The following is a 20,594-nucleotide window of genomic DNA, read 5'->3' on the forward strand; positions in this document are numbered from 1 at the left end:
TTTTATTATTTTATAATGTTTCCTGGGTTACCCTTATAATGTTAGTATGTTTTTTAGATAAAAAATAATCATAATTTAGAAATAAATGGCATTTTTCCTAGCCTGCTTTTAGCCTCTGATTTGAACACTCTGTTTGAAGGGGCGTGTCTGCTGTGGGATTCAGTGTAACCGCGGCCACTGCTGTGATTGGCTGACATGCTTGCATATGAAATAGCTACGCATTACATGTGAAACTCTCTCCCGAATACTTTTACTACTGCTATTATACGTTTTTACTATAACAGCTATCGAGATTAACGAATCGTGAGATGTTTTTGAAGTATTTAGATCTATTCCCATCACATAAAATGTTGCCGTGATGAGCATTGAGCAGATGACAGTGTGTTGATCGCGAGAATGAAGATCTTATCATTGCAAAGCAGTTTCTGCACTCTCTCTACTTTCACCAATGCAAACACGATGATGTAAATACAGTAAGAGCTTCGTTGTGCAGTAACGTGCGTCATTGATTTCATAACGAGTTTGGCAAGTGTCCAGATAAACTCGCGCTGTGTGGAAAGATTGTTCTTTGATCGCTTTCTGTATATAATTTGTTCACAATTTAAATACGATTATTTTCATCCTACTAAAAGAAACGATGTGAAGCTGATATTTTAGTCACTGGCTTGACTTACTGATGCATAAACAGTATTGAACGATTTTGAGAGAAAGATTACCTGTCTGAACTTGAACAATAACACATCAGTGTTGCTTGGTAGCTCGATCCGAGGCCAGCTCTGTATTGGCCCAAGTTGAGGAAACAGTCGGTGAAATGTTTGGAAATTTCCAGAGAAAATAAAATGAACCCATTGTTTCTTCAGAGGCCCAGATGAAGGAACTAAAAAATACTTTTGTGTTCATGTGTACATCCACACTGAGCAACTGCCATGCTTCGGCTGCGCAGTTCCGCCTGGCATTGAGGGCTGGCATAATGCAAATATTTGGAGGCGTACATATTAATGATCCCGACTATTGCGTCACAGTCGGTATTGTGTGGAGAACCGACCGTTTTTCAGGGGTGTTTTTCATAAACGTGAATTAAATGAGAACGCGAAAACAGTCCAGTTTGAGATTCACTCTATGTCATGTCCATGCACTGAACTCTTGTTATTTGACTATACCAAGGTAAATTCAATTTTGAATTATAGGTCACCTTTAAAGATGTCTTAATTGTATAGTATATATTTATATATAAATATATTTACTTGTTGTTTTTCATGAATGTATTTAACAACCATACAAAGAGAAATGTGTAACATTTTATGAGATTTAGTGCTACACTTATTTGTTTCCCACAAAATAATGTTTTTTTTTACTAAATGTTTAGATTTTATACAATTATTGTGCACTCATGATTTTTCCAGATTAACTTTTGCTGCTTATTTATCCACTAATCAATTTATAATAGCACTTTTGTCAGATTATGATAATATATTTCTTTCATTTGTTGTTTTTCTATAATAAAGTTGTATGTATTTAGTAGATTGTGTTTAACACAAAAGAGTGATTATCACTTCAACACATAGAGGTATAGAAATTCTACATTGCTAAAAAAAAAAAAACTGTGCTGGTATCAGATCGGTATTGGAACAGATCTGAAAAAATGGTATTGGTTCATTTGGTTCGTTATCGGTTCTACAGCAAACTTGCAACAATGTACTTGGAATGAATAATTTAGTAGATGCATGCTGGTCTGTTATCGTATAAACATCGACTTTATATTTTCACACCCCTAAACATGATGCGGAACAAAATGAACTGTCATTGGTTGCGTTACATGTCGGTCAGACATCCTCTTGGGCGGTCCTTGGCCAATGAAAGCTGCGATGGAGTCCAGACCTTCTGCAGTCAGTCTGAAGGTCTGGCTACGCGAGGACTAGGTAACGTATTATAAGGAGTTAAAGGATTTTGAGGTTTGTCTTTGTATGGGGTGGCGACAGAGAACATGCCAGGATGCACCACTGCTTAAATTAGCTGGCCAGAAAATACTGACAATATCAGAATATTTTCTCACTTAAAATCTTTATTTTGTGTATAATTTTGGATTCATGGCAGGTCTATAAGTTGACCGTCTCACTGGAGAAATCCTGGTTCTCTCTACGACCAATTCATCGCTGATGCATGTGGAAATACACAGTCAAGATTTCATTTTAAATAAAATAAACAAAATCATGCTCTTACCTTTACTAATGCTTTGTACTTTTCTTTCAGCTGCTGGTAGAGAATACCGTATTTCTCTACAGGTATGAGGGACAGGGTGCTCTTAAACTCACTGGCCTTGCTCTCCAGAGCCCACCGTGATAGTTTAGGTAGAAGTTCTGAATGGAGCCAGGAGAGTTTAGGGTAAGCTACTCCATCATTGTACCACTGTTCAGGCCTCAAAGCATGAACAGACAACTTCCTGGAAAAGAGTTTTACCACCCCCACAAAAAACAAACAAAAAAAAAACCCACATGAAATCAGTCAGCTCTCCAGTGATAGTACGCATTCTGCTGCATCTATATACAGTATTATGACATAAGCTAATAAAGTGTACATTAATAAAGTACTTAAAAATCAATTGCAAACTATTAGTTTATAGTTAATTCATAGTTTATTCATAGTTTATATATTGTGGTCTCTACATTGTTAATATATTAATAGGCTATATACAAATAGTAAGTTCTTCATTCATTGTCACTGTAATTAGTGGTGCTTGCCTATGGCAAAGCAACACTAGTGTTATTGTGCATACTTATTATTCTTCTTCTTCTTATTAGTGGTGCTTGCCAAAGGCAAAGCAACACTAGTGTTATTGTGCATACTTATTAGTGGTGCTTGCCTATGGCAAAGCAACACTAGTGTTATTGTGCATACTTATTAGTGGTGCTTGCCTATGGCGAAGCAACACTATTGTTATCTCACATACTTATTATTCTTCTTCTTCTTCTTATTATTATTATTCTTCTGGCCACTTTTTGACGCGCTACTCCTCCCGCAGTTTTTGTCACAGACCCATGAATGAGGTGTCAAAACGTGCGGCCTGTTCGGGAATGGTGTGCTATGACTTTTCTAAGAGATCGGGGGTACGATGGTCGCCCCAGGGGCGAAAAACGGCCCAAAAAAATCCCATAGACTTAACATTGCGAAAAACTTTGACGAGTCGTAGCTCGGAACGAGGATGTCGCAGAAACGTGAAATTTGCCACATTTGAAGAGGCTGACAGGCTCTGTAAGAACATACCACACAATGGGGTAAAAGTTGCACCCCTGAGGGGCAGGAGGGGCCCAAAGTTGCCCCATTGACTTACTATGGTGTAGGACGGCCCATGAAATGGGCCGTCCTACACCATAGAAACCGCTTTTGTATTGAACATAACTCTGGATCACAGTGTCATAGAGACAAGAGGGCGGGCTCATTTTACTCAGACAACCAATCAGTCTCTCAGGATCATTGTGAAGCTATCAAGCCACGCCCTAGCAACCATTTAGAGCACCTTAGCAACAACTCCCATAGACTTCCATTGAAAGAGATCGAAGGGATATCTCTGGACTGAATTGTCATAGAAACATGAGGGTGGGCTCGTTTGACTCGGGGCAGCAAACAGCCAATCCTGAATCACCTCAACACTTACTGGCCACGCCCTAGCAACCATTGTCGAGCACCTTAGCAACAAAAATCCAAAGAGGAATATCGTCCATTCTGAATGTCACAGAGGCATGGGAGTTGGTTTATATCTTTCATAGTGACAAGAAGCCTTTGGGGTTTCATGATTGGCAGCTGCCAAGCCACTCCCTAGCAACCAAACAGAGTACCCTAGCAACCATTTTGCAAGACCTACATCTCTATATCAGAACATCGTATAGAGATGGGGGGTGGTTTATATCATTCATACTGACAAGCAGCCTTTGGAGTTTCATCATTGGCAGCTGCCAAGCCACTCCCTAGCAACCAAACAGAGTACCCTAGCAACCATTTTGCAAGACCTACATCTCTGCATCAGAACATCGTATAGAGATGGGGGTTGGTTTATATCATTCATACTGACAAGCAGCCTTAGGAGTTTCATCATTGGCAGCTGCCAAGCCACTCCCTAGCAACCAAACAGAGTACCCTAGCAACCAATTTGCAAGACCTACATCTCTGCATCAGAACATCGTATAGAGATGGGGGTTGGGTCTTTTGACTCATGCTAGCACACAGGACTTTCAACATGCTAAACATGCTAGCTGTGAATAGCTACATGCTAATATTGATTAGCTAAGTGCTAAATCATGCCATGAACATTATAAAAACTCTATAGTAACCAAATTTGAACACTACCAACCACCTAGTAACACCATAGCAACCATCCAGAATACCATAGCAACCACCTAAAACACCCTAGCAACCACCCAAAACACCCTAGCAACCGCCTAGCAACACCATAGCAACCACCCAGAATACCCTAGCAACCACCTAACAACACCCTAGCAACCACCCAGAATACCCTAGCAACACCATAGCAACCACTCAGAACACCCTAGCAACCGCCTAGCAACACCCTAGCAACCACCCAGAACACCCTAGCAACTGCCTAGCAACACCCTAGCAACCACCCAGAATACCCTAGCAACACCATAGCAACCACTCAGAACACCCTAGCAAACGCCTAGCAACACCCTAGCAACCACTCAGAACACCCTAGCAACCGCCTAGCAACACCCTAGCAACCACCCAGAACACCCTAGCAACCGCCTAGCAACACCATAGCAACCAGCCAAAAACCCTAGCAACCGCCTAGCAACGCCCTAGCAACCACCCATAATACCCTAGCAACCACCTAGTAACACCTTAGCAACCATGCTAGCATCATGCTAGCAACATGCTAAACATGCTAGCATCATGCTAGCAATATGCTAATCATGCTAGCATCTACCTAAAACATGTTTGCAACATGCTTATTTTTGCAAGCATCATGCTAGCAACATGCTAATCATGCTAGCATGTTGGTAGCATGATGCTAACAACATGCTAATCATGCTAGCATGATGCTAACAACATGCTAATCATGCTAGCATCATTCTAGCAACATGCTAATCATGCTAGCAACATGCTAGCAACATGCTAATCATGCTAGCATCATGCTAGCAACATGCTAATCATGCTAGCAACATGCTATAAACATGCTAATCATGCTAGCATCATGCTAGCAACATGCTAATCATGCTAGCAACATGCTATAAACATGCTAATCATGTTAGCATCATGCTAGCAACATGCTAGCAAAATGCTAATCATGCTAACATCATGCTAGTAAACATGCTAATCATGCTAGTATGTTGGTAGCATGATGCTAACAACATGCTAATCATGCTAGCATGATGCTAACAACATGCTAATCATGCTAGCATCATGCTAGCAACATGCTAATCATCATGCTAGCAACATGCTAATCATCATGCTAGCAACATGCTAATCATGCTAGCAACATGCTATAAACATGCTAATCATGCTAGCATCATGCTAGCAACATGCTAATCATGCTAGCAACATGCTATAAACATGCTAATCATGTTAGCATCATGCTAGCAACATGCTAGCAAAATGCTAATCATGCTAACATCATGCTAGTAAACATGCTAATCATGCTAGTATGTTGGTAGCATGATGCTAACAACATGCTAATCATGCTAGCATGATGCTAACAACATGCTAATCATGCTAGCATCATGCTAGCAACATGCTAATCATCATGCTAGCAACATGCTAATCATCATGCTAGCAACATGCTAATCATGCTAGCATCATGCTAGCAACATGCTAATCATGCTAGCAACATGCTAGCAAAATGCTAATCATGCTAGCATCATGCTAGCAACATGCTAATCATCATGCTAGCAACATGCTAATCATGCTAGCAACATGCTAGCAACATGCTAGAAACATGCTAATCATGCTAGCATTATGCTAGCAACATGCTAATCATGCTAACATTATGCTAGCAACATGCTAGCAAAATGCTAATCATGCTAACATCATGCTAGCAACATGCTAATCATGCTAGCAACATGCTAATAATGCTAGCATAATGCTAACAACATGCTAATCATGCTAGCATGATAATAGCAACATGCTAATCATGCTAGCATCTTGGTAAAAACTAGCTAACCGCACGCTAGCAACCGAGCGGCGAGTTTTGCCACTGCAAGCACCACTTCACATTTTCTTCTGGAAATGTACATTCTAGTTATTCTTATTCTTCTTATTCTTCTTATTCTTCTGGCCACTTTTTGACGCGCTACTCCTCCCGCAGTTTTTGTCACAGACCCATGAATGAGGTGTCAAAACGTGCGGCCTGTTCGGGAATGGTGTGCTATGACTTTTCTAAGGGATCGGGGGTACGATGTTCGCCCCAGGGGCGAAAAACCGGCCGAAAAATCCCATAGACTTAACATTGCGTCAAACTTTGACGAGTCGTAGCTCGGAACGAGGATGTCGCAGAAACGTGTAATTTACCATATTTGAAGAGGCTGACAGGCTCTGTAAGAATATACCACACAATGGGGTAAAAGTTGCACCCCTGTGGGGCAGGAGCTGCCCAAAGTTGCCCCATTGACTTACTATGGTGTAGGACGGCCCATGAAATGGGCCGTCCTACACCATAGAAACTGCTTTTATATTGAACATAACTCTGGATCACAGTGTCGTAGAGACAAGGGGGCGGGCTCATTTTACTCAGACGGCCAATCAGTCTCTCAGGATCATTGTGAAGCTATCTAGCCACGCCCTAGCAACCATTTAGAGCTCCTTAGCAACAAGTTCCATAGACTTCCATTGAAAGAGATCGAAGGGATATCTCTGGACTGAATTGTCATAGAAACATGAGGGTGGTCTCGTTTGACTCGGGGCAGCAAACAGCCAATCATGAATCACCTCAACACTTCCTAGCCACGCCCTAGCAACCATTGTCGAGCACCTTAGCAACCAAAATCCAAAGAGGAATATCGTCCATTCTGAATGTCAAAGAGGCATGGGAGTTGGTTTATATCATTCATACTGACAAGCAGCCTTTGGAGTTTCATGATTGGCAGCTGCCAAGCCACTCCCTAGCAACCAAACAGAGTACCCTAGCAACCATTTTGCAAGACCTACATCTCTCTATCAGAACATCGTAGAGAGATGGGGGTTGATTTATATCATTCATACTGACAAGCAGCCTTTGGAGTTTCATCATTGGCAGCTGCCAAGCCACTCCCTAGCAACCAAACAGAGTACCCTAGCAACCATTTTGCAAGACCTACATCTCTGCATCAGAACATCGTATAGAGATGGGGGTTGGGTCTTTTGACTCATGCTGGCACACAGGACTTTCAACATGCTAAACATGCTAGCTGTGAATAGCTACATGCTAATATTGATTAGCTAAGTGCTAAATCATGCCATGAACATTATAAAAACTCTATAGTAACCAAATGTGAACACTACCAACCACCTAATAACACCATATCAACCATTCAGAATACCATAGCAACCACCTAAAACACCCTAGCAACCACCCAAAAAACCCTAGCAACCGCCTAGCAACACCCTAGCAACCACCCAGAACACCCTAGCAACCGCCTAGCAACACCCTAGCAACCACCCAGAACACCCTAGCAACCGCCTAGCAACCACCCAAAACACCTTAGCAACCACCCAGAATACCCTAGCAACCGCATAGCAACCACCCAGAACACCCTAGCAACCGCCTAGCAACACCCTAGCAACCACCCAGAACACCCTAGCAACCGCCTAGCAACCACCCAGAACACCCTAGCAACCGCCTAGCAACCACCCAAAACACCTTAGCAACCACCCAGAATACCCTAGCAACCGCATAGCAACCACCCAGAACACCCTAGCAACCGCCTAGCAACACCCTAGCAACCACCCAGAACACCCTAGCAACCGCCTAGCAACACCCTAGCAACCAACCAGAACACCCTAGCAACCACCCAGAACACCCTAGCAACCGCCTAGCAACCACCCAAAACACCTTAGCAACCACCCAGAATACCCTAGCAACCGCATAGCAACAACATAGCAACCACCCAGAACCGCCTAGCAACCGCCTAGCAACACCCTAGCAACCACCCAGAACACCCTAGCAACCAACCAGAACACCCTAGCAACCCCCTAGCAACACCCTAGCAACCGCCTAGCAACCACCCAGAATACCCTAGCAACCGCATAGCAACACCATAGCAACCACCCAGAACACCCTAGCAACCGCCTAGCAACGCCCTAGCAACCACCCATAATACCCTAGCAACCACCTAGTAACACCTTAGCAACCATGCTAGCAACATGCTAGCAACATGCTAAACATGCTAGCATGATGCTAGCAATATGCTAATCATGCTAGCATCTAGCTAAAACATGTTTGCAACATGCTTATTTTTGCTAGCATCATGCTAGCAACATGCTAATCATGCTAGCATCATGCTAGCAACATGCTAATCATGCTAGCATGTTGGTAGCATGATGCTAACAACATGCTAATCATGCTAGCATGATGCTAGCATGATGCTAACAACATGCTAATCATGCTAGCATTATGCTAGCAACATGCTAATCATGCTAGCATCATGCTAGCAACATGCTAGCAACATGCTAATCATGCTAGCATCATGCTAATCATGCTAGCATCATGCTAGCATCATGCTAGCAACATGCTAATCATGTTAGCAAAATGCTAATAATGCTAGCATAATGCTAACAACATGTTAATCATGCTAGCATGATACTAGCAACATGCTAATCATGCTAGCATCTTGGTAAAAACTAGCTAACCGCACCCTAGCAACCGAGCGGCGAGTTTTGCCACTGCAAGCACCACTTCACATTTTCTTCTGGAAATGTACATTCTAGTTAGTGGTGCTTGCCAAAGGCAAAGCAACACTAGTGTTATTGTGCATACTTATTATTCTTATTCTAATTTTTATTATTATTATTCTGGACAAAGTTTGACGCGCTACTCCTCCCGCAGTTTTTGTCACAGACCCATGAATGAGGTGTCAAAACGTGCGGCCTGTTCGGGAATGGTGTGCTATGACTTTTCTAAGAGATCGGGTGTACGATGTTCGCACAGCGGACGAAAAAGCGGCCAAAAAAGTCCCATTGACTTAACATTGCGGAATTTTCAGAAATTTAAATCTCAACTGTCATTTTCACACAGACACAAAAGGGCCTGACAGCCCTGCTGTCAGGCAGACCTCTCTCTCTCCCTAGGAGGATTTATTTTATCAAGCAGCCAATAAGTAATGGCCCTAAATCTTCAAAGCCACACCATAGCAACCAGTTACAGCACCCTAGCAACCGTGGGTGATAGGCACGAGGCCGCAGGCCTCGTGCCATACTAAATAACTCTATAAAACTCTATAAAAACTCCAAATAAAAACTCCACAGTAATTATCTGTTAAAAAATACACGCCGACATCACACACCCCTGATTGAGGCGTCAAATTGTGCGGATTATTGAGGAGAGGTGTGGTATGATTTTTCTTAGCGATCAGGGGTACGGTGTTCGCCCCAGGGGCAAATCATTGGCCGAAAAAAGTCCCATAGACTTAACATTGGCACAAAATTTGTGAGATCATATCTTTTGACCAGAAGGTCATAGAGACTTGGGGTTGGGCTCTTTTGACTCGGCCTATCAAGAAGCCAATAAGTAGTGATATAATAACTTCATAGCCATGCCCTAGCAACCACTTAGGGCACCCTAGCAACCATAAAACTACATTTCCAAGCCATATTTCAGCTCCAGAAAATTGTAGAAACATGGAGTTTGGCTTTTTTTACTTAGTCTGTCAACTAGTCTTTAAATATCATCTCATAAACTGTATAAGCACACCATAGCAACCATATAGAGTACCCTAGTAACCACCTGAACACATGAATAAGCCATATCTCAGCACCAGAACATTGTACAGATGTGTTTGTAGTCTTGTATGCAATCATGCACAACACCGTAGCAACCGAGCGGCGAGTTTTGCCACTGCAAGCACCACTTCACATTTTCTTCTGGAAATGTACATTCTAGTTCTTCTTATTCTTCTGGCCACTTTTTGACGCGCTACTCCTCCCGCAGTTTTTGTCACAGACCCATGAATGAGGCGTCAAAACGTGCGGCCTGTTCGGGAATGGTGTGCTATGACTTTTCTAAGGGATCGGGGGTACGATGTTCGCCCCAGGGGCGAAAAACCAGCCGAAAAATCCCATAGACTTAACATTGCGTCAAACTTTGAAGAGTCGTAGGTCGGAACGTGGATGTCGCAGAAACGTGTAATTTACCACATTTGAAGAGGCCGACAGGCTCTGTAAGAATATACCACACAATGGGGTAAAAGTTGCACCCCTGGGGTGCAGGAGCTGCCCAAAGTTGCCCCATTGACTTACTATGGTGTAGGACGGCCCATGAAATGGGCCGTCCTACACCATAGAAACCGCTTTTATATTGAACATAACTCTGGATCACAGTGTCATAGAGACAAGGGGGCGGGCTCATTTTATTCAGACAACCAATCAGTCTCTCAGGATCATTGTGAAGCTATCAAGCCACGCCCTAGCAACCATTTAGAGCACCTTAGCAACAACTCCCATAGACTTCCATTGAAAGAGATCGAAGGGATATCTCTGGACTGAACTGTCATAGAAACATGAGGGTGGTCTCATTTGACTCGGGGCAGCAAACAGCCAATCATGAATCACCTCAACACTTCCTAGCCACGCCCTAGCAACCATTGTCGAGCACCTTAGCAACCAAAATCCAAAGAGGAATATCGTCCATTCTGAATGTCACAGAGGCATGGGAGTTGGTTTATATCATTCATACTGACAAGCAGCCTTTGGAGTTTCATGATTGGCAGCTGCCAAGCCACTCCCTAGCAACCAAACAGAGTACCCTAGCAACCATTTTGCAAGACCTACATCTCTATATCAGAACATTGTATAGAGATGGGGGTTGGTTTATATCATTCATACTGACAAGCAGCCTCTGGAGTTTCATCATTGGCAGCTGCCAAGCCACTCCCTAGCAACAAAACAGAGTACCCTAGCAACCATTTTGCAAGACCTACATCTCTGCATCAGAACATCGTATAGAGATGGGGGTTGGTTTATATCAATCATACTGACAAGCAGCCTTTGGAGTTTCATCATTGGCAGCTGCCAAGCCACTCCCTAGCAACAAAACAGAGTACCCTAGCAACCATTTTGCAAGACCTATATCTCTGCATCAGAACATCGTATAGAGATGGGGGTTGGGTCTTTTGACTCATGCTAGCACACAGGACTTTCAACATGCTAAACATGCTAGCTTTGAATAGCTACATGCTAATATTGATTAGCTAAGTGCTAAATCATGCCATGAACATTATAAAAACTCTATAGTAACCAAATGTGAACACTACCAACCACCTAGTAACACCATAGCAACCATCCAGAATACCATAGCAACCACCTAAAACACCCTAGCAACCACCCAAAACACCCTAGCAACAGCCTAGCAACACCATAGCAACCACCAAGAATACCTTAGCAACCGCCTAGCAACACCCTAGCATCCACCCAGAACACCCTAGCAACCGCCTAGCAACACCCTAGCAACCACCCAGAATACCCTAGCAACCACCTAGCAACACCCTAGCAACCACCCAGAATACCCTAGCAACCACCTAATAACACCCTAGCAACCACTCAGACCACCCTAGCAACCGCCTAGCAACACCCTAGCAACCACCCAGAACACCCTAGCAACTGCCTAGCAACACCCTAGCAACCACCCACAATACCCTAGCAACCGCATAGCAACACCATAGCAACCACCCAGAACACCCTAGCAACTGCCTAGCAACACCCTAGCAACCACCCAGAACACCCTAGCAACCGCCTAGCAACACCCTAGCTACCAACCAGAACACCCTAGCAACCCCCTAGCAACACCCTAGCAACCACCCAAAACACCCTAGCAACCGCCTAGCAACCACCCAAAACACCTTAGCAAACACCCAGAATACCCTAGCAACCGCATAGCAACACCATAGCAACCACCCTGAATACCCTAGCAACCGCCTAACAACCAACTAGAACACCCTAGCAACCACCTAGCAACACCCTAGCAACCGCCTAGCTACACCCTAGCAACCAACCAGAACACCCTAGCAACCCCCTAGCAACCCCCCAAAACACCCTAGCAACCGCCTAGCAACCACCCAAAACACCTTAGCAAACACCCAGAATACCCTAGCAACCGCATAGCAACACCATAGCAACCACCCTGAATACCCTAGCAACCGCCTAACAACCAACCAGAATACCCTAGCAACCGCCTAGCAACACCATAGCAACCACCCATAACACCCTAGCAACCACCCAGAATACCTTAGCAACCACTCAGAATACCCTAGCAACACCATAGCAACCACCGATAAACCCCTAGCAACGCCCTAACAACCACCCAGAATACCCTAGCAACCGCCTAGCAACCACCAAGAACACCCTAGCAACCACCTAGCATCACCCTAGCAACCGCCTAGCAACACCATAGCAACCACCCTGAATACCCGAGCAACTGCCTAGCAACACCATAGCAAGCACCCAGAACACCCTAGCAACCACCTAGTAATGCCCTAACCACCCAGAATACCCTAGCAACCACCTAGCAACCACCAAGAACACCCTAGCAACCACCTAGCAACCGCATAGCAACCACCTAGCAACCACCCATAACGCCCGAGCAACCACCCACAACACCCTAGCAACCGCCTAGCAACACCATAGCAACCACCCTGAATACCCTAGCAACTGCCTAGCAACGCCCTAGCAACCACTCTGAATACCATAGCAACTGCCTAGCAACACCATAGCAACCACCCAGAACACCCTAGCAACCACCTAGCAACGTCCTAGCAACCACCCATAATACCCTAGCAACCACCTAGTAACACCTTAGCAACCTTGCTAGCATCATGCTATAAACATGCTAAACATGCTAGCAAATATGCTAATCATGCTACCATCTAGCTAAAACATGTTTACAACATGCTTATTTTTGCTAGCATCATGCTAGCAACATGCTAATCATGCTAGCATAATGGGAGAATTTAACTAAAATATGCTAGCAACATGCTAATAATGCTAGCATGATGAAAAAGCGGCCAAAAAAAATCCCATGACTTAACATTGCGGAATGTTCCGAAATTCAAATCCAAACTGTCACTTTCACACACACAGACACAAAAGGGCTTGACAGCCCTGCTGTCAGGCCCTCTCTCTCTCTCTCTCTCTCTCTCTCTCTCCCTCAGAGGATTTATTTTACCAAGGAGCCAATAAGTAATGGCCTAAAATCTTCATAGCCACACCATTGCAACCAGTTACAGCACCCTAGCAACCGTAAAATAACTCTATAAAAACTCTATAAAAACTCCATATAAAACTCCATAGTAATTATCTGTAAATAAATACATGCCGACATCACAGACCCCTGAGTGAGGCGTCAAATTGTGCGGATTATTGAGGAGAGGTGTGCTATGACTTTTATTAGCGATCGGGGGTACGGTGTTCGCCCCAGGGGCAAATCATTGGGTAAAAAAAATCCCATAGACTTAACATTGGCACACACTTTGACGACTCGTAGCACTGACCGATGATTTCTCAGAAACTTGTAATTTACCACATTTGAAGAGGCTGGCAGGCTCTGTTAGAACATACCTCATAATGGGGTAAAAGTTACACCCCTGGTGGACAAGAGCTGTGCTACTTATAGCACCCTAGCAACCAAAGGACTAACTAAATGTTAAATGAGCAATATCACACTCTTAGCCATGCACTATTGCTGCGATTCGGCCCTAACCCTAACGCCAGGATGTTGATATTAAACATTAAAATATACAGACAATATTATATAGATGCATTTTAAAATGAAATGAAATTACATTAATAAGGTAAATTATTTTATTATTAAAATATATAATTTAAGCATTAACTCAATTTCATGTGTTTTACTAACAGCCAGGTGTTTTAATAATTCATGGAATTGTTGTTTACTCGTTAAACTGCAAGAAAGAGATGATAATTTGGTGGATGATTTAACAGTCCTTCCAGAAAAACGCGGAGTTTTTTTGTGATTGTTGCGGGCAAAAATCCTTGATTACGCGGCCCGTTTTCTTTAAAAATGCGATGGAATATGCGGGATATTTATGCAATTTTTTGCGATGAAATTGCGGGAACTTGCAAAAATTGCGGGAACTTGCAAAAATTGCGGGAACTTGCAAAAATTGCGGGAACTTGCAAAAACTGAGGTTTGATGAAAAAGAGAAAAAAAAGTGATTCCCCCAACACCCTGTTCTCACTAGGCTACTACCTTAATGTAAAGAGTCCTTTCTTATTACTTCCTATGATAAGCAAGCATACTACATCACAGAAAGTGCTGGAAATATTTAATTTCTCATCTTGTTTTATTTCAGACTGTAACGAGTGGAAATAAGGTGTGGCCCCTTTAAGAGCTGCGCGCTCCCAACTGTCTGCAGTATTATATTTGTATGTGCCTATGTGCCATGCGCCTCGAACACCCCATGTGTGCGGGTAATTTCTGTTTGATGCTACTTTTATCTTATTTTGTTTATTAAGTAACGATGTGGACGGTAGAACGTGTGACAGACAGTTACGAGTTCGATTTGGGAATAAAGTGCGAGTTGTGAGATGCCAATCGCCTCCGTGAGTCTGTCTGGCCTCTGCAATAACTTCAGCTGTGAGCTATCCCTATTTTTCTTCCCGACACAACGCGTTACAAGACCTTAATAAACACATTAAACTTACAAAACATTGAGTCAAACCAGTTCTGTAGCTTTACTAGAGGAATATGCTACAGCTTCAGTAAAAATGAATAAATGAAATATTTAAAAATAAAGTGTGCTCCTGTTTTACAGCTTTTCAATGATGTTCACGTCGCGTAATTACGTCACTTCATAACGTCCCCATGGCAACAGGGGGAAGTGGCTGCTCTTGTGTGAAGCAAACGCAACATTTTCCAACTTTCTGCTAAGATATATGTGACTTTTTTGCGACGAAAATGCGGGGATTATGAAATCATGCAAGCCCCGCATATTTTGCGCGGAAATCAGCAATTTATGCGGCGAAATTGCGGAGTATTTGAAAAAATGCGACCCCCGCAAAAATATGCGGACTTTGGCTGATTTTGCATTGAATTCAGCGATCGCATAATCGCGTTTTTCTGGAGGGACTGATTTAAAAATATTCGTAGATCATCTGTAGGTTGTGTAGTCATTTGAATGCAATCATAACCATGGATATACATAATACAGGCCTTTATTATGTATATCTATGATCATAACGGTCGCCTGAGGGCGCTCAACGACCACGTCATCCGTGAGCGTGAGTTTCTAACAAAAAAAAAACAATTTACTAAAAAGAATAAATACATACAATAATTTACCATGGTTAATTTGTGTTTTTTTCATTTGTTATTTTTGTATTTAAGCCTTTCACACGTAACTTAAGTTTAAAATATTCTAACTGATCCCCCAGCTTGAGTTTTTCTAGGCGACCGTTACTGTCACTTTAATGTTTCCATGGTGACGGGTCATTGCTTGTCACGTGACACAACGCAACCACAACACAGCGCTGAATGAATGATGATCTGCTTTCATGTCATTTTCCCTTTTTTATTCAAAATATTCACAAATGTATTAGCTATAACATGAAACACTGATATTCCGATTGTCGAATATGTGCAAGTGGATGTGTTTTGTTGTTTAAACACCTTCATAACGATCGCGTTATTTGAGCTGTATGCACAATGGGCGGCGCCATTTTAGTTTGTTTTACAGTTCAGAGAATCGGATCTGTTGGATTTACAACACGTCAGTTCCTCCACTTCTCACGAAATACATGAAAGCAAGTGGCGGTGAACTGGGAGAAGAATAGGGTAAATTGTAAAGGTACTTACACAATGTGAATCTGATATGAATAAAACGTGTCGTCTATTATAATGGAAAGGATTATTATTGCCGCTTCCATAGACATCAGTGTGCATTTTACAAACTCAAAATATATATATTTTTTGCTTGTACTTATGTGTTCTTAAATGTCTGAAACCTAAAATAAACATTATGTGGTTGAATACTAGGGATTAGTGAATGAGCGAATGAATGAGCGGTTTAGGACACATACGAGACAACTCGGTATTCCCGAGTCATATTAAAGATTTGTTCACATGAACCGATCCATCACTACAAGGTGTGATTTTATTGGTTGTACAATCAAAGCTCGCTGCTGATTGGCTGCGAGATCGACTCTTCACGGGAGCAGAACTGATGAACTACCCGCATTATTCTCTCGAGGTAAGTGGAGGAGGTCGATTTCTTATGCTGTTTTATGAAGCCTTGTATTGTCAAATTCAGCTCTTTATTTGAAATAAATGTTTACAGTATTCGTATTATCATATGAGTTGTAGTTAATGCTGTGTTTTTTAATTAAGCTACCCTTTTCTTTGTAAAGAGGGTAACAGTTAATGTATGATCATTTATGTCCACAGCTAGGGCCTAACAGTTAAGTTAGCCACAATTCTATCTTTGTGTGAAACGTAACATGATATTTTGTGTGTGTCTGATGGATATTACGTGCTTTGTATTTTGCTGTTTGTGTAGCTTAACTTAAACACTGAGCGAGGAGTGTATTCATTTTGGCGCTTATTTTAAGCTAAGCATCCTCACATAGCTTATGTGGTCATGTACAAGTTAATAGTATACTTATGCAAAAATATTTGAATGAAATTTGTCGATTGATGCTGGTCGGTTCATGTTAATCAAAGGCAGCGTCGAAGTTTCCGCATCTGTGGTTAACGTTAACTTAGTCACGGTGAAGGAATCCGGTGAGAACCGATTCCAGTGCTCACTGACAGAATTCTCTAATCATAAACAACAAAGTGCAAATATAATGTATGTAAGAAATACATTTTGCTCTGTAGTTGGCTTTATTTAATATAACGGGAGTTCCATGAGTGTTTTACTGGTATTCGTGAGGGAACTGAGAGAACTGCTTTCGCGACTTGCGGTCACGTGGTTGATGTTACACAAATCCGCGCTGACAATCTTGTTAGATTGGGTTCAAGTAGGATAGAGACGGCAGCGTCACTATATTTGCAGTGATTCTTGGTAAATTAACGCATGATGTGACGCATAACGCATCGATTACTACGTTGACGACATTCACAGTATTTTGAGGAGTGATGGAGACGGAATATTAATGTTTTTCTTGTGTTTAACCCTCAGACATTCCTTATAGATTATGCGTCAGACTCAAAACTGACCAAACACCTTAAGTGTAACTTTTAGCAATTAAAAATAAATTCACTATATTTTAGTTCAGTAATATTTAGAATGTACTTTATGGTACTAAAGAATTATGATCCAATAATGTAGATTGATTCATTACATCTTTGTTCATGTGAATCAAAGGCATGCGTTGAGCAGTACAGCCAACCACATGCGTTTCTGATGAGTTTAAAAAATGCAACGTCCAATCAAAGGCGGTTAGATTAGTCACCGGTGAAGAAATCCGGTGAGGACTGATTTCAGTGCGCGCTCACTGACAGAATTATCTCATCATAAACCTCAAAGTGCAAATATAATGTATGTAAGAAATTTATTTTGCAATGTTCAGCTTTGTTTCAGTGTTTTTACTGCATTAAAATTATTTTGTTTGCCTTATAAAAGCCTTATTTGATCGGTGATTGATGTAGATGACTGCTGCGCATGTGACGGGGCGCGCACTGAGAGAACGAGAGAGAGAGAGAGAGCAGACAGAGAGAGAGAGAGAGAGAGAGAGAGAGAGCCTCGGTCGCGCGCGCGCTCTCACCGTCTTCAAAGCGCTGCCTTGGTCTCTCTCCCTCGCGCAATTAATCAAAATCAAATGACGCGATGGTAAAAGGTCGGTTATTTATATGACACTAGCTGTGTCTGAAATCGCTCCCTATCCACTATATAGTGCACTATATCGGGTGTCGGCCATTTTGTAGTGGTGTCCGAATTCTGAGTGAACGACATCATTCCCTACATTCATTCAATACTTTTACCCACAATCCTCTCTGAATTCGAGTGTACATTCGATGTACACTTGCTGAAGCACTATTTCCCACAATCCAATGCGGAGAGAACTGAGAGAGCAGTTTAAACCAGAGATTACATTACAGCTTTCTTATTCCTGCTTTAACATTTATTTCATGCTAGTTTTATTTTTCTATTAATCATTACTTGAATAGAACATATTAAAACATTGAGACAATATTATATAGCTGAATTGTAAAATTAAATTAAATTATATGTATATCGTTTTTTTTAATTAAAATATATTATTTAGGCATTAACACAATTGAATGTGTTTTACTAATGTGTTTTGATAATTTATGGCATTGTTGTTAACTCGTTAAACTGTAAAGGGAGAGATGATTATTTGGTGGATGATTTGAAAAATATCCGTTTATCATCTGTAGGAAGCGTATTCATTCGAATATAATAACGGTCGCCTGAGGGCGCTCGACGACCACGTCATCTGTGAGCGTGAGAGTTACAATTTCAGTCGATGAAACTAAAAAGCTGGCACGGAGGTATATACAATTACAAAATAAAGTCATTATGATTGTGATTGTTGTTAATATTATTTTATAAAGTAAGTAACATAAGATAAAAGGAGTTTTATCAGTACGTGTGACGAATCCTTTTCTGCGACAGCTCCAACTCTCCGACGCACAGTGTAAACGTCAGTGTCCGAATTCACTCACTTCATTTCGTTCACTCCTTGCAGATATAGTGCACTCAAATGCCATACACTATATAGGGATTAGTGAATGAGTGAACGAGTGAGCGGTTTCGGACACAGCTAATGTGTAGATTTTTGTAGAAAATTACCAAAAAATCATTTAGTTTAGACTGGAGTGAGGTTAAAATTTTCTGCTTTTTTTTTCTTTCTCAGTGTTACCATTATTTGCAATGTAAGTTCAAGTTAAATGGGTTGTGAGTGTGGTGTTGAGTTTTTTGACACTCTTGTTTCTCTGTTTCAGAATACTGTTTTCATTCCTTACTGCATTTTGAGGTAAAGGTTTAATTAGGGACATGGCCACATACAAAATGCTTCAGATTTGACTTCTTGATAAGAAAATCGTTATAGTTAAAAAATGATCAGGATCATAGAAGCTATTAAAATAAAAACTATTTTGTTTATGCAACAAATAATGAATTACCCCATCCATTCTCCAAACCACTTGTCTTATATAGTAAACCTGGATGGATGGCCAGTCCATCACAGGTTTTAGGCCACATATTTGACATAATTCTGCTTCTTGAAAATATTAAATAATTTCAAGAAAAATACATTATTGAGATACATTCCTAAATTATATTATATTCTACATCTAGATAAAATAATGGATATTGAACATGCAAATAAGCTATGCATAGTTGACTTTGAGTTTAGTAATTTTCCATTATGTTGTCGTTGTTATTTTTTCAGACTGACTGATCAGAGCACAACCTGTATTTTCTGCTGCACTTTTCTCCTTGGTTAGTGTTAATATGGTTTCTTAATCTGTACTATGACATTTTCATCACATCACCATAATTGTAGTCCCTGTGCTCTAATATGTCTTGTTCTGTTTTGTTTCTTTACAGGTTCCTTGTGTTTTGGCGTTTTCCACAGAGAGCAGTTCATTTCATTTCTTACCCCCAACCCCCACAAAAAAAAAAAAAAAAAAAAAAAAAAAAACATTTTACAAGTTTACACTGTGCTTCTTTCATTGTTGTTTAACTGTTTGTTTTTCTTCCTGAGAGTACTACAGGTTTTATCTTTTCAGGCTCGACAGCTGTGACACCTGTGAGTCCGGGAGAACTTTCAAAGTATGTGCTTATCAAAGGGAGAATGTCCTGTTAAAATTATTTTGACTAGCAATTAAGTGTATTTTATTAATGTATTACTTTAACTTTTAAAAGTAGAGATTTTACTTTTACTTCATTCACACGAGTTATTCAGATATATTTGACAAGAATAATTGTTTTTCTTTTTATCTCTTCATATTTTACAGGATGCCGCGGAGAGGAAAGAGATCACAGGCTCAAAAAACTCGTTGGAGGAAGTTCGACCTGGAGGATGAACAGACCAGACCCTCGAGGATTAACCAGGTACTATTGATATCGATGTCTTGCAACATGCTCATTTCACGGCACCCTTATTCTTGGGACTAGGGCTGTCACGATTGCGCTTTATTAATCCCTTATATGGACAAAGACAATCCAGATGTAGCTGAATTAATGTGAATTTGAAACATTATTAAAGACAAGTAAGCAGTCAGTAATAATATAAGAAATTAATCAAATCGTTTTTAGAGTTTTTCGGGTAGATCCGACATGTACAGAAATTTGACAAAAGTAATCAAATGTGAAAAAAACACTGCATATCCATTACTGTATAAATAAAATATAGATTGATCTTTTTGTAATGTTACAAAAGGTAGCCTATTTAGTCAAGACCTGTTAGTCATGTAT

General features: G+C 41.3%; 1 protein-coding gene across 1 annotated transcript in view; it reads right to left on the reverse strand.

Moving 5' to 3' along the window:
• The window catches only part of LOC130076847 (probable tRNA (uracil-O(2)-)-methyltransferase), a gene marked incomplete at its 5' end in the record, with an annotated part of 28,181 nt that extends 25,712 nt beyond the window's left edge, over positions 1-2,469 (reverse strand). The window contains one exon of the mRNA XM_056242118.1: positions 2,221-2,469. Coding sequence (XP_056098093.1) covers positions 2,221-2,469 — 249 coding nt within the window. The remainder of the gene's footprint in view (positions 1-2,220) is intronic.
• Between the last annotated feature and the right edge of the window lie 18,125 nt (positions 2,470-20,594).

The sequence above is a fragment of the Rhinichthys klamathensis genome, unplaced genomic scaffold (genome assembly GCF_029890125.1).
Source record: "Rhinichthys klamathensis goyatoka isolate OS25496 unplaced genomic scaffold, OSU_Roscu_1.1 h1tg000695l_1, whole genome shotgun sequence".
In the NCBI taxonomy this organism is placed as follows: Eukaryota; Metazoa; Chordata; class Actinopteri; order Cypriniformes; family Leuciscidae; genus Rhinichthys; species Rhinichthys klamathensis.